At 42.3% G+C, this 14,549-nt stretch overlaps 1 protein-coding gene across 5 annotated transcripts in view; it reads left to right on the forward strand.

Annotated features, from left to right (window-relative positions):
• SOAT1 (sterol O-acyltransferase 1) overlaps positions 1-13,835 on the forward strand; it is a 29,378-nt gene extending 15,543 nt beyond the window's left edge. For all 5 annotated transcript variants that reach the window (XM_065071761.1, XM_065071764.1, XM_065071763.1 and 2 more), the window contains 13 exons: positions 733-881; positions 972-1,031; positions 1,469-1,576; positions 3,288-3,570; positions 4,618-4,696; positions 5,379-5,460; positions 6,171-6,216; positions 6,639-6,768; positions 7,701-7,798; positions 8,285-8,383; positions 8,875-9,010; positions 9,802-9,947; positions 10,812-13,835. In XM_065071761.1, coding sequence (XP_064927833.1) covers positions 733-881; positions 972-1,031; positions 1,469-1,576; positions 3,288-3,570; positions 4,618-4,696; positions 5,379-5,460; positions 6,171-6,216; positions 6,639-6,768; positions 7,701-7,798; positions 8,285-8,383; positions 8,875-9,010; positions 9,802-9,947; positions 10,812-10,868 — 1,473 coding nt within the window. In that variant the 3' untranslated portion in view covers positions 10,869-13,835. The remainder of the gene's footprint in view (positions 1-732; positions 882-971; positions 1,032-1,468; positions 1,577-3,287; positions 3,571-4,617; positions 4,697-5,378; positions 5,461-6,170; positions 6,217-6,638; positions 6,769-7,700; positions 7,799-8,284; positions 8,384-8,874; positions 9,011-9,801; positions 9,948-10,811) is intronic.
• The last annotated feature ends 714 nt before the right edge of the window (positions 13,836-14,549 follow it).

Consider the following 14,549-nt stretch of genomic DNA (forward strand, 5'->3'; position numbering starts at 1 on the left):
TCTTAGATTTTACAGTCTGCTTTATGAAGATGAATTCTAACCCTTGTCTGGATAACTTATTGTTGGGATGGTTAAGTAATCTTTTCCTTTCTACAAAAGAAATTTTCTTATCAGGTGAAACAAGCAGTCTTTGACCAGGGTGGCCTGTGCTTTATCCACCTCTAATTATCTCCTTTTTTATTTCCACGCTATTAGTGCATTTTTCCAAAAAGGTGGCAGAGAGGGGGACGCTCACCTACGATTTTTCATGTACCCATAGAAGTCAAGCTTTCTGGTAAACCAGATGCTTCAGAAATCGCCTTTCTCTATTAGGATGATAGAAGAAAAACATGAATAGGCTAAAAATCTTGCAACTTTACCGCAGCTCTGCTTAGAATTGAGAAATGCTTTCTCAATTTCTCAAAAGTTTAGCTCAACCTTCCTGGCACCATAAAATATGTAAAATAACCTGCCGCTCCAGACATATAGATACAAAAAGCAGTATGTTTACTTTTTTGCTCTGTGTTGGTTCTGATAAAGAAGAAAAGTGGTATTCAAAGTCATCTGGCCTGAGGTGTGTGAACAGGCCAGAATAAGCCCCTGATCTTGTCCAAGTTGGCTCCAACTGTTGGCAGATGGTACGAGGAGGGTGTTTTCCTGATGCCTTGCTCCAGGATAAAGAGGAATATGAATATTTTTATATAACTGTATCTGAGTTTAAAAACAGAGCAGATAATTTTTCTTCTCTGTCAGCAATTGAAGCCAGTTTTCATGAAGGAAGTGGACAGTCACTTCACGGAGTTTGTGAACAGTTTGGTGGCAAAATCAGCACTCCTGGACTCCTCATCTCCAGCCTCCCTCTTCCCAGCTTCTTGCTCAGAGAAGGAACTGCACAGAGCCAAGTAAGTCAGTTTTAAGCTGTTCCTATAACAAGGTTATGTTTCCTGGAAGCTTTATTTCCTTTCTTGTCTGAAATATTCTCTTCTCTGCAGGACCTTGAGGGCTCCTCCAGAACACGGGAAGATCTTTACTGCCAGGAGATCCCTTTTGGAGTGAGTAAGCTCACATTTTCCATTAAATTGACGGATAATACCCTTGAGAGCAAACTAAATAGCCTTTGCTTTGAGGTACTCTCCCCACTGCCATCTGTGGTCTTACGTTCAAACCCATGTGGACTAATCTGTTTAAGCTTTTCTGTCTCTTTATAAAACATCTCTACTACAGCTTTCAGGCTTCCCCAAATGTAAACCTTAATTACAGTCCCCTCTGTACCACTGAGGTAGTGGCTAATTTTCCTTTCTCTGACAATAAACTGAGGAAGTGTCTGTATGGACTGGCACCCAAATTGTACATTAACTTCAGTCTCTTTAATTGGGATGGCATCGATGTCATCTTTCCTTACTGTGAAACACTCTGAAAGGGAACATATGGGAGGTGTGATGTGATATGCTGTGTGAATGGCCTGATAGCATTTTAATCTCTCCCTTAGTGAGCTGTTTGAAGTGAGTCACATCAGGACGATCTACCACATGTTCATCGCTCTTCTCATTGTCTTTATCCTCAGCACGCTTTTAGTAGACTTCATTGATGAAGGAAGGTAAGAAGACAGACAGGGACCGGGGCTGGGAAATGCTCTTTTCCAAAGTACAAGCGGTACATGAAACTACAGGATGGTGCAAAAAAGGCAAAAATCTTTTATTGGGGTCTTGTTGGAATGGGGATTTTCAACTTGACATACTTAAAATATATACTGGATTTCCTGTTGAGGGGATATGGTAATTTCAAATCAGATAGCTGGGTTTTATTAAAATCCTGCAGATTGGTGTATTCTGTGCGAATTGTGGCCAGCACAGTCTAGCCTAACATAGCAAGGCTGGCAAAAGGGAGGGCTCATCACTGAATGTGGGCTATTTTAGTTGAGTAATAAAATGGCAGCTTTCAGCTCCTTGTGTTGCCTGAAGGAGGACTGTGGTTAGAAAAACTTTAAATACTTCAGCAGCCCTTCCTCTGTTTAAAAATGACAGTTCTGGAACACTGTACTTGTGCTTAAATAAAAATAGAACTTTTTGTTGGGAAAAGTCTCAAGGATATTGGCACAGCCTCTGTTAAGATTGTGCTTTGCAGGTAGCCAGTTGTGAATGAGATTATGAAAGACTGCTTTCCTCACACTTGCTTGTTGCTTTAAATAGTATCTTTTTGGCAAGCTGTATGCCATGTACACAAGTAGGATTATGAGTCTATCTTGCTGCTTATCTAATCTTCGGTGTACAAAACTAGAGCTGTATTTTGATTATAATCATTGTCCCTCTTGTGAAAGTGTAAGAACAGGCTTGTGCACTATTGAATATTGTGTAGCTGATCCTAACTTAATAGTAGGTATTTACCTGTAATCTCAACTAATAGAGCTGGATTCTCTGATTACTTTAAAAGTAATTAAAATAAGATCATTGCTGTGTCCTCAGCTAGATCTGATAATTTGGATCCGGTTTGCAATTGAGCCTCCCCATGAGAGTAAATAAATGGTGTTGGTGTACTCTGTACTACCTCCCTCTCTGACCCTAGTTTAGAAGAGCTGCTTATGCATAGGAGTAAGCTCTGGGGACTTTGCCAGTAAGGCTGAACATCCTTTTGTTTATATCTTTACATTTTTAAGCTTCATTAATGAACTAAAGCACCTGTTGTGTACCAGTTGGACATATTTGGACTGACTGTCTAATGGTCCTAAGCCTTTTTGAGCAAGTTCTAAACTGAATGCATGTGGAATGCCTACAGATTTCACAACGCAGAATTAAATTACGTTTGAGCGCTAGGTCTTAAACTACCTTGTGTCTGTAGAGGTGGGGAAAAAGCCACTTTAGGTGTTAAAATCCTGGGAAGAACTGATTCTTAATGTAATAGTGATGGTGTCCTGGGAGTGTTCCCCAAAAGCTCTTTTGGACCCTGGCTGAGCAGTGGATGGTTTAGTCACATGCTTGTTCTTAGCAGGGATGAGCTTGAGCATGCTCTTAAAGCACATGCTGATCTTAAAGATGTGCTTAAGCCCTGTGGGATTTGAAGGTAAGCTGTGCCTTGACAGCATCGATGGCATGAGTCCTTCATCTCTTATTTTCTGGTGTGCTTGTGGGTGGTCACTTTTAAACCTGCCACAGACAGCCCTCTGTTTCTGAACTGAAAATTGCTGCAGTCACCTCTGTCTAGACTGGAATTATGACCTGGAAGCTGTGTGTTTTGTAGCTGCTTAGTGAAACAGTAGTATTTCCAATGAAACAATGGACACTGAATATTGTAACTTTCTTTGTGCCTTCTAGGCTGGTCCTAGGATTTGATCTCTTGGTCTTTGTTTTTGGAAAGTTCCCAGTCGTCTTCTGTACTTGGCTGTGCATGTTCAGTGCCACAGTGATCATTCCATACAACCTCTTTGTCTGGTGGGCCCAAGGCCATTGCAGTTCCTCCCATCGCAGAATCCGCTCTTTCTTCTACGGGATGTTGTTCACACTCTTCCAAACAGCTGGGCTTGGATTTGGACCAACCTATATTGCTGTATCGTACGCCCTGCCTCCAGCTTCCCGTTTTATTGTAATACTGGAACAGGTAGGTCCCTACCCAGTATATTTGGATGTATTGAATCTTGTTTTCAAAATGGAAAGGGTCCTTTTTCATAAGGACTCAACTGTTGCTTTTATTCATTAAATTAAGCCTAGGCTGTGAATGGAGTTTATCTTTGACTTGAAGACAGACTTAACATGCAGCAAGTCTAATGAAAAAAAAGTAGATAGTAAACTTTTTCTTGACCTGGAAACCACTTTTTATTTACCCTGTATTTAAAATTTTACTGTGGGTTTTTTTCTGAACATACTTGAAGGCTGAAATTCCATTTATATCTAGTTGTCTTGTGGATGCTAAATGCTTAAAACCGATTTGAAGAGCCTGTTGTGCCATAGCTCACAAGGAAGCTGTAACATTCCTCTTAAAAAACAAACAAAAACCCAACAAGAAAACAAGCCAAACAAAATTCGCCCACAGTGGTCCCTGTGTCCTTTTCTGTTCTCAAGAAGCAACTGTCTCTGTTCTGTAGTCAGAACTTTATTGAAAGTGGAGTTTTCTTTTCTGAGGGAATGGGGGAGGAGTGCAAGAGTGTGGAGGACAGGTCAGATCTCTGATTAAAACAAGGATAGTCAGAGAGGAGTGCAGGCTTGAAGAATTAACTTTGAACTAAACCCTCCTTTTGGTCCTTCCATGGCTACTTATATGTGCAGCATCTAAGGTCATGGAGTCAGTTTCAAGACTTGAAGCATACTGGCCTATTAAAATGGATAGGGTTTTTTTTGCTTCAATTTTAAGTTAATGTTAACTGGTTAGTGACTTAGTGGTGTGAGTTGGAGTCTTTGTGTGTGCTGTGGTCTTAACAGTGTAAATGAGAAACATTTTGACTTGGAGTCATGATTGTTACTGCAGTGTTGTACATTCATGTCAGTTACACTGGCTTGTGGGCAGAGGAAGCAGCTCTTCCCTTGTAAAAGGGATAAATTGGAGAGAAAGCAAGATATTGAAGGTGTTGCCTTAAAATGCTTGATCCCACTCTTCATCGGAAAGTTGAGAAAGTACAAATATTAAACTGATACTCTCTTGGTATTGCAGGTGCGTCTTGTTATGAAGGCTCATTCATTTGTGCGGGAGAATGTACCCAGAGTGCTATCTTCTGTAAAGGACAAGTCCAGTGAGTAACTTGCCATAGTGTTTTTATTTGGCAGCAGTGCATAACCAGCTCTTGGTTTTGCTCTGTTTTGAGTTGGAGAGATAGGATTTGAGTACATGACTTCGGATGGGCAGGTCATGAAGCTCTAGACAGACCTGCATCATAATTTCAGCCTGAACCTTTTCATTTGGTATTAAGGAATGAGCTAGACTGTTGTTCAGATCCAAGTCATTTCTGCACCTTAAGTCTTGCTTCAACAAGACTCCTTATTTCTGCTTTTAGGAGAAAAAATGTAGAAGTTGCCTGCGCAACCCCCAGTTCAGTGCTCTGATTGATATGACAGCAGTTGTAGAAGCACAGAAGTTCTTTCAGCAAGTCATGCCAGAGCTGAACATGAACCCACGTGTTCATACAGGTCTTGGAGCTTCATATTCCCTAGGATGAAAGGAGACGTGATATCAGGGTGTTAGCGCTGCTCTGCCTGTTAGTCACCCTCACTTGCTAACTGTGCTTCACAGGGGCAGCTCCATATTATATGTCTAGTTTGATTTAGTCTGTGCAAGTCTCAGACCTTTAGTTCCAGACTGAGGATTTTTGAGGTGGTAAGGGTTCTGTGTTGTGAAAGTATTCTGGGGAAACTAAACTGTCAGTAAGCAGAAAGATTATTAAGTGTCCTTTTTTTTATTTCCCCCTCCTCTCTCAGGTACAGTACCTATTCCCAGAATTTCTCAATACCTGTACTTCCTCTTTGCTCCCACCCTCATCTACAGAGACAACTATCCCAGGTAATGTGAGCAACACCAACAGAACATTAAAATAGTCTAAAAACTGAAACCAACATCAAGCATCCCTGGATGCCATATGTTCAATTTATCAGAGCTTTCTTATAGATGTGGTTAAGTCAGTAACCTGGCAAGGGCAGGACTTGGTCATGAAAACTCACTCTAATGCTAAAGGTATTTTGACTTTACAGTTCTGGTTTTATTTATTTAAGTAGTATTAATACACTTGAAGTGAACAAATTGAGAACTTGCTACTGAACATCTAATTCCTGCAGTAGGGTTGTGTGTTGTCTTGTGTGGTGCTAATGAGCAGCCATGCCTCTGGAGTTTGAGGAGATAGGCTGAAGCCTTCAAAACTGGGAACGGTGCAAACTTTTCTGTACTTTGCTGGGTTGCACTTTGACAGTGTCAAGTCAGCAATCCTTTACGTGACTGTTGGGCGGATCACCACCTACATAATGGCATATTGCTGCTCTCAAGACACTGCCATTTATGGAATTGCTATAGTTGTCCTGATGAAAGCTGAAGAACCAGCAGTTTGGGCAGACATCTCTTGCTGGATGCCAATGTCAGGAGATTAAGAACACTGAAATTGATAAAACAGGGTGTTTTTTTTTTTTCAGAGTACGGTTCAGTAAAATCAATAATTGAAGAGAGGTTTTTGCTGCTTTGAGGTCCTATTTAGATATGATATCACGTTCTTTTTTTCCTAGGAGTCCTGTGATAAGATGGGGCTATGTAGCTACCAAGTTTGCACAGGTGAGTAGTGCAGCTTTCTGGAGAATGTGCTTTTAGAGATCACCAAAACTGTTGCTAAACAGTTATCCCTTTGGCACTAAGTCACTGTTTGCCTGGTGTGAGCTTACTAGAAAATAATACCTTTTAGTTACATTTACTTTGGCATTGGCATAAATCCTTTGTTTCATAACTTCTGAGTTGTTAGAACTATGAGAAACAGCTTCTCCAGTAAAAAAGACAAGTTGAATTTGCTGCTGGCTATCAATGTGGTACAGACATGGCCATCACTTTCTGCCTGGACCCTTCGGGAAGTTTATTAGCAGCAATGTAAAATAAATTATTTTGGCTTGTGCTAACAGGTACGGTTCCTCTCCTAGAGCTGTCAAGTGATGATGTGTTAATTGTGTGTTTCTCTTATGGAATCAGACTTGTTTTTGTTCCAGGTGCTTGGTTCCCTTTTCTATGCTTACTACATCTTTGTGAGACTCTGCATTCCTCAGTTTCTCAACAGTGGTCAAGAAACCTTCAATCTTCGTGGGTTGGTCCTCCGCATCTTCAATTCCATTCTGCCAGGTAAGACTCAGATTTATGAGTGATTATATCTTCAGGGAAGAGGAGGTAGGGAAGGAAAGTGCTTTGTATGAGATACATTCACGACAGGCAAAGATCTGCAAAGGAGGTATCGTGGGCAGACTTCAGTGTTATGGTATTAAACTTTGGACTCAGCAGCACAAAATAAAAGCTGGGGTTTTAATATAATGGTCTTCAAAGCCAAGTTCTAGGCTCTACAGCAACCTTACTGTTGCCCTCTGGGGTAAGCATGGTGTGACCATGAGCCACATCTGGAATATTGTGTCCAGTTCTGGGCCGCTCAGTTCCAGAAGGACAGGGAACTGCTGGAGAGAGTCCAGCGCAGGGCAACAAAGATGATGGAGTGGAGCATCTCCCATATGAGGAAAGGCTGAGGGAGCTGGGGCTCTTTAGCTTGGAGAAGAGGAGACTGAGGGGTGACCTCATTAATGTTTACAGAGATATAAAGGGTGAGTGTCACAAGGATGGAGCCAGGCTCTTCTCAGTGACAACCAATGGTAGGACAAGGGGTAATGGGTTCAAACTGGAACACAAGAGGTTCCACTTTGAGAAGAAACTTCTCAGTGAGGGTGGCAGACACTGGAACAGACTGCCCAGGGAGGTTGTGGAGTCTCCTTCTCTGGAGACATTCAAACACGCCTGGACACCTTCCTGTGTAACCTCATCTGGGTGTTCCTGCTCTAGCAGGGGGATTGGACTGGATGAACTTTTGAGGTCCCTTCCAATCCCTGACATTCTGTGATTCTGTCATTCTGTGGTGTGATGAGAAACTGAAATGCTTTTACTTTTTTGTGTAAGTAGTACAAAGCTCATTTATATCAGTGCCTGTAAGAACAGTCTTGACTGCATTCCATGTTCTTGATTATTGCTGAGAAAAACACTGTAAAACCGGTCTGAATCTACCTTGTTTCTAGGTGTGCTGATTCTCTTCCTGGTTTTCTTTGCATTCCTTCATTGTTGGCTTAATGCGTTTGCTGAGATGCTGCGCTTTGCAGATAGGATGTTCTACAAGGTAAGAAGCAGCAGTTCTAGTTTCTAAAGCAAGCTTTCTAAGGCTTCTAAAATTCATTTTTCTAACGAAAAGAGGAGGAAACTGAAGATTGCTTTACAAAACAAAGTATCCACAGAGCTTTGCTTGTTTATGCTGTTTAGGGCTCAAGTTTGTTGCTGCGCTGTAGAACAGATCCGATTTATACTTGACAGTCTGAATTGTTTTTAAGGCGCACAAACAGAACCAGCCACCAGACCTACCCAGCAGCTCTTTTAGCACTCTTTTTATTCTTACCTCATCTGAGCCACTGCAGTTTGGAGTAAAACCAAACTTTGTTAGACAGAGTAGAATGTTGAGAGTGCAATGGAATGCATAATTTCATTGTGCAACTTATTATATTAGCTTGGTATTATCCTGATTAATATTTTTTCAACTTGTTATCCCAGAAAAGACCTGTAGAATGTTTTATGCTTCATTAGATTTGTATTTTTTCAACTGTGCTTTCAGGACTGGTGGAACTCCACTTCCTATGCAAACTACTACCGAACCTGGAACGTGGTAGTACATGACTGGCTATATTACTATGCCTACAGGGACTTCCTTTGGGTGAGTAACAAGCAGATGTGTTCCTTTTGTTAGTTGTATGCTTAACCACCAAGCAAGACAGTACATTTGTCAAGGTTCAGCATCACTGTCCATTGAGAAACACAAAAATGTCTTGCCTCAGCTGTTGTGGGTAGCTATGGTGCTTTTTAGAGATCTGTTGCTCATTTCCAAGTCCTTACTGTTTGCAAAATGGGTGTCTGGGATGTAGGAGTGTAAGGATTGAGTCAACGCTCTGAACTCATGTTGCACTATTTTCCTGAGCTACGGTAGATATTTCGTGAGTGGGCTCAACCTGAGTACTTATGCTGGAGAGCAGAATTATGCCTGAGAAAAACACCTAAAATCTGAGATACTCTGTAAAGCACTTATCATTTCATGTATGCCTCTTGTTTGGAGCAGGCACTTCTTAGCTCAGGTTTAAAATAAGAAGTTGAAACAAACAAACTGAAAACAGAATAGCTTATAATACTTGGTGTTCTTCTCTTTTCCAGTTTTTTGGTAAGAAGTTCAAAGCAGCAGCTATGCTGTCTGTCTTCACAGTATCAGCTGCTGTGCACGAGTATGTTCTGAGCATCTGCTTTGGCTTCTTCTACCCCGTTCTCTTTTGCCTGTTTATGTGCTTTGGAAGTAAGTTCCCAGGAGAGCATATGTGAGTGGGTTGTGGGTTTTGTGGCTTTTGTTTGTGTTTTTTTAAACAAGCATGCTTTGCTCTTCTGTTGCCAGTTATCCTTTAGGCACACGGAACTGTTTCTTGTCCAGGAGTTGCAATTGTGGGTCCAAACTTTGTGAATGGATTTTTGCAGCCAAGCAGCTCGATAGATACATGTATACACACAGTGGGTTTGCAAGCTTGGAACTTAAATGAGCAAGATACAAATGGGGAGGAACAGAGAAACTGCTGTTCATGTGACACTGTATATATTTTAATAGCACTCCTTCCTCTTTGTCAAGTCTTAGTTCAATCACTGCATGTCAGCAAGCTGGAGGTTTTCCTCTTTAAAGTCATGGTGTAAGACCAGTATGACTTTGCTGTTGCAGGGAGGAGAAGAGCCCATTTAGAAGATAAAGGTCTCGCATTTAGTTTTGGGTTTTGAGCTAAAACAAGTTAGAGGGCTCTAATAAACTCTAGGCCATCTCTGCCAGTATGTCTTGGTCACTAGCATGACACAAATGATATTGATCCCCAGAGACATACAGCTAGGCCAGCTTGTTGGAAAACTTAGTGGAAGTGTCAGAATCAGCTCATAGTATTTACTCTGCTGCCAAGCATAATCAGATTTTCTTCCACTATTCTGACATCATGGAGCAGCCTTGTTGCTTCAGAGATGAAGTGAAAGATTCAGTGAAATCACTTGGTCTTTGATTATTTAATCCCAAGTGTGTTTCTGAATGGTGCTTTTTGTTTCACCTCTTCCCAGTGGTCTTCAACTTCATCCTTAACGACCGTCGAAAAGGGCCCATCTGGAACGTGATCATGTGGACATCCCTTTTCCTGGGCCAAGGTGTCATCATTTGTCTCTACAGCCAGGAGTGGTACGCCCGCTGCCACTGCCCTATGGAAAACGTGAGTGACTGACCTTTCCCTTGGGATAACTGGCCTTGAGAGTGACTTGTCCTTTCTTGCTGCGGGGACAGGGCAGAAGTTAAATGGCACAAGCCTTTCTGGCAGTGTGCTCCATCAGTTCGTTAGGAGTTATTTAGTCTAGAAACTATAGACAATCTACGAAAGCTTAAGAAAAATGCTTTCATTAGTGCTCCTTCTATGCTGAGTGTGTTTCACTACTTGAAACCGAGGGTGTGTTTCCCACATTCTGAGGACCCAAGCCACTACATGAGAGTATACAAGGCCATTCAGGATGTGTAAATGGAACTGCAGCATTTGGCCAATGAGGTCAAGAGAAGCTTTTCTAGGAGGCCCACAAAAAATGAGCCTATTGTGCCTCTACCAGGCTAGAGTGGGCGGCAGTGAGAATGGTTGCCTATAAATGGTCAGTTTGGGGTTTTGTTGGTGTTACTTTCTCTGGCTTACAACTTAATTTCTTGGTACCAGATTCTGTTCTACATAGAACTTCTTGCTGTCCTAGCTGATATCAGTTTTAATCAAAGGTGTATCCTCAGACAAACTCTATTTTAAGTTTGATTTTCCCCAGTTAAGATTTTGCCATCATAAATGACTGGCTTCTTGACACAATATGCCACTAGGTGCAGCATTTACCTGGTGTATCAGAACTGGGGGTGAGGTGGGTGGCAGGCAAACAGCTTGTGGCTGCAGCTACGTTTCCACACGCTGTTTAGCGCAGATAAGAATAGTGTTGCAGGATGTGAAAATGCCGTTTGATCTTTGCTGTTAGGGAACTTTGGGTTCAGACCACACCCCAGCTGGAGCAATTTTCCTGTGACTAACTTGCTGCCTCTCCATCTTTTGCAGCCCACGTTCCTGTACTACTTAAAACCACGTTCATGGTCCTGTCCTATGAAGATGTAGAAACAGTACACTCGGGCCGTGTCATCACGGAATATCAGAGTTGTCCTCCAAGTATTTGTACCAATGACCTAACTCACTATGGACTTTTTCTAAAGGAAGTTGTGCCTCCTGATTATTGGGGAGAAACTGTAATTTTTACTGAGGCAAACCAGTTGACCTGGGTTGCAACAGGCTTCATAGACAGCATGTGCTACATGCTGTCCCACTTTGAGCCATTTCCATGCCAGTTAAACATTGAGCTGAAGGTGGAGTCTACTGGAATCCTGCTCATCCAGGGGTCCCCCCAAGTTGCTGCTCTTCTGGACAGTAGCTCCTCTAATCAGTTTTCTTGTAGCTCATTGTTGGCGTCCGTCCATCTTCCTTAGCCATCCCTTTGCAATTTTTTTTCTCCCTTTTAGTAGTGGGATGTCTACAAAACTTTGTGATCCTGTTTGCTGCTATGATGTGGACAAGTGGCAGAGCAACAGGATATTTGCCTCCTTGCTCTGAAAATAGCCAAAGTATTCCTGGGTGGCTCTGAACCGTGTTCTGTGTACATTGGCTGCCTACAGATTTAAAATGGGCAGAGGAGGAGGAGATTGTCAGTTTGTGGCTGCATTGGAGAACCAGGTTCAGAAGCAGGGCACAGTGTGTGTAGTCTTCATATGACCTTTTACACTGAAAATTTGTTTTTTCTGTTTTCATTAATTTCCCAACTGACAGCGTTTTTGTTCTCTTGAAGGCCTTTGTGACTAGAGGAACTGTTTTTCTTCTAGCTACAACCTTTCTATTGCTCCAGATAATCAATTCTTTTAACACAATTAACTTGTAAAAGAGCTTTTGCTTTAATATGGCAGGTGCTTTAAGGTATACAAGTCATTAAACCTTCCTTTAGTATGGAAGATTTTGAAATACTATGACCCAACTGTAAGAAAACGCAAATGACTTTACAGGTACGTAGCATGTTCCCATCTGAAATGACTCCATCCAGTTCCATATGCCAGCACATCTTGGTGACTCTTGCCAACCTGTATCATAGCAGCTTCTAACGCTGTCAGTGGAAAATGAGGGTTTGACCCAGTGTCTGGAGTCAGAGCTGCTTTTTATCTGCTTGAGTCTGCTCTTGTGTCAGTGGGGCCTTCAGGTGAAGATCCGTTCCACAGGTAGTGCCTGGGTAGGACACCCTCCCATACACATAGATAAAGGCAGAAGCATTATGTTAATTTGTTCCCTCCCATACACACAGATAAAGGCAGAAGCAGTATGTTAATTTGGTCCCTCCCATACACACAGGTAAAGGCAGAAGCAGTATGTGAATTTGGTGTTTCAGTATCTATTAATTAGGCATTAGTTAGGCATTCAGTTTCCTTGTTCTCTCAGATGTTAAGCGCAAAAGGGAACTTGCATAGTATCCAAGTATGTATCTCTCTGGTTTTACTGGAACTGCAGCTCCCATTATTGGAGAGGGAGGGTCACCTGATGGAGGTACCTTAACTTTGGTCACCTGATGGAGGTACCTTAACTTTGGTCACCTGATGGAGGTACCTTAACTTTGGTCACCTGATGGAGGTACCTTAACTTTGGTCACCTGATGGAGGTACCTTAACTTTGGTCACAGGGATTTCTGAATTACTCAAATATTCTTTATTGGCCGTTTTTGGTAACAGCTTTTCCTTACTGACCTGCGGCCCAGGTCTTTGATACCAGCAGTCTTGGGACTGCTGATGGGCTTGTCTTCTCATCCACATAAGACTCTTTTGGGCTTTTGTTTTTTTATTCACCTGAGTTAAAACTAATGTAATGAAAGCTAGATGATACTCAAACTCTTCCAGGTTTTCACTTTTCTTTAAGAAGGAATCTCACCCTTCAGAAAGGATGTTTTGTCAGGTCAAATTTGCCAAATCCAGTGTTTGCGTATGTCACTCTCCTCTGACAATATCTCCTACTAGAACTACTTTGTTAAAACAGTGGGGTTAATTTCAGAGGAAGGGGTTCATGTATATACTCAAACTTGGCCATATTAGTATATAAAATCCTGAGAATGATATAAATTACTTTAACCACATTCAGTTTGATTAATCCTTAATTTTTCACTGTACCTTTTGTGGGAGGAAGGGATAGAAGTGCTGAAGCAACTAAGTTTCCTTTTTCTAAAGAAATAAACAAAAAACCTCAGCCTTTGGCCAAACAGCTTTGTCACCTCCTTAACGTAGGATGAAACTCAGTCCAGTACATTTTAGTTCTGGTGCTCAAAACATTTATGTACAGCTCTAATTGCACTCAAATAGGGTGTGATGGATTAGGGACTTGATTTATCTTCTTGATGCCTGTGTCAGGTCTTGCTACTGTCTCAGCGTTCTCAAAAGGAGATCAAATCATGGCACTTTGTGCCAAGTTTTGGTGTTTCCTCCACAGCTAGCACTGTCATTCCTCATAAAGAATATCAGCATTTGCTGTGTCAGCGTCCTCAGTGTTTAAAGCCTCTGAGGGCTTGAGCATCTGGCAAGCAAAAGACAACCAGAAAGGGATGCTCAGCTGTTGGAACTAGTCTTAATTTTTGACAGATTGAGGTTTTTAGCCTTGTAGACCAAGGCATCTGGCAACTGTGCTGTCAGGGCATTAACAATTGGGATAACTTTCTGTTTCCTGGGGGTTTGTTGAAATTGCATTTGAATGTGGGCTTATTTTCCTTTTTCTCAAGAGTACTGGAGGGGAAATACTCTTTTGCACATTGTTTAATTGGAGTTAATTATACCATGTTTGTTTCAGTTTTCTTAGGCTCTGAGTGCCAGAGCCAGCAATATTGTATTCTGGTCGGTAATGAGGATGCTAAGGTTCACAACCTGCCCTTTACAAATTCTTAATAATAGTATATACTGTTTCCTGTGGTTCTTTCCAACACGAGAACCGTGCAGCTTGCTTCCATGGTAACTCCCTCAGTTTTGAGGTGGAAAGCTCCCAGCTCCTTCCTCAGAAACATCACAAAAATCAGTATTAATATAGCAAAATGTGTCCTGGTTTTTGCACAGATGATTTTGTTCTCAGGAGGCACCGAGTCTTCACGCCTAGAGTGTCTTTTCTGTTGGGGTGTTTGGCTTCCAGCCTGCCGAGGTGAAGCAGATCTGCATCTGAGCTGTGAACTCTCTGCTACCCTGAGGCAAGGCCTGTGTGTGTGGTGGCAGAGAGAGGGGAAATCCTGATGTTTGGATTTTAATACGAAATGCCACAGATTACTTTAATCAGTCCCCATGCTGAAGGAAAACCAGGGGAGAGACGTGTGGGCAGGGGATGGCCGGGCAGCCACTGGATGCTGCTCTGGGCCTGGGCACCAGCTGTTCCCTGTGTGCAACCTGTACCGTGTTCTGTCACGCGGAAGAGCTGTTTATAATCTACTGTATTACAGCAGTTAAAATATATTTTGCTATTAAGGGATGAAAAAAAAAATCGTCTTGGCCTGTTTGTTCTCTGAGGCTTCTGTTTTGGGGAGGGGGAAGTGGGGTTGGGGGTGTAGGGTAAGATTTGTGAGGTTGCTGCTGTGGGGAGAAGATGGGGGGGCCATGAGCCTTGTGGGGCTGGGGAGGGAGAGAATCTTCCAGAACATGGTGGGGGGAGCTCAGCGTTTCCATGGTGATGGAGCCGGAGAGGAGCTGCCAGCAGGTATGGGGGTGCCCTTCTGCTGTTCCCCAGATGAGGAGGGGGCAG

Source organism: Columba livia, chromosome 8 (genome assembly GCF_036013475.1).
Source record: "Columba livia isolate bColLiv1 breed racing homer chromosome 8, bColLiv1.pat.W.v2, whole genome shotgun sequence".
In the NCBI taxonomy this organism is placed as follows: domain Eukaryota; kingdom Metazoa; phylum Chordata; class Aves; order Columbiformes; family Columbidae; genus Columba; species Columba livia.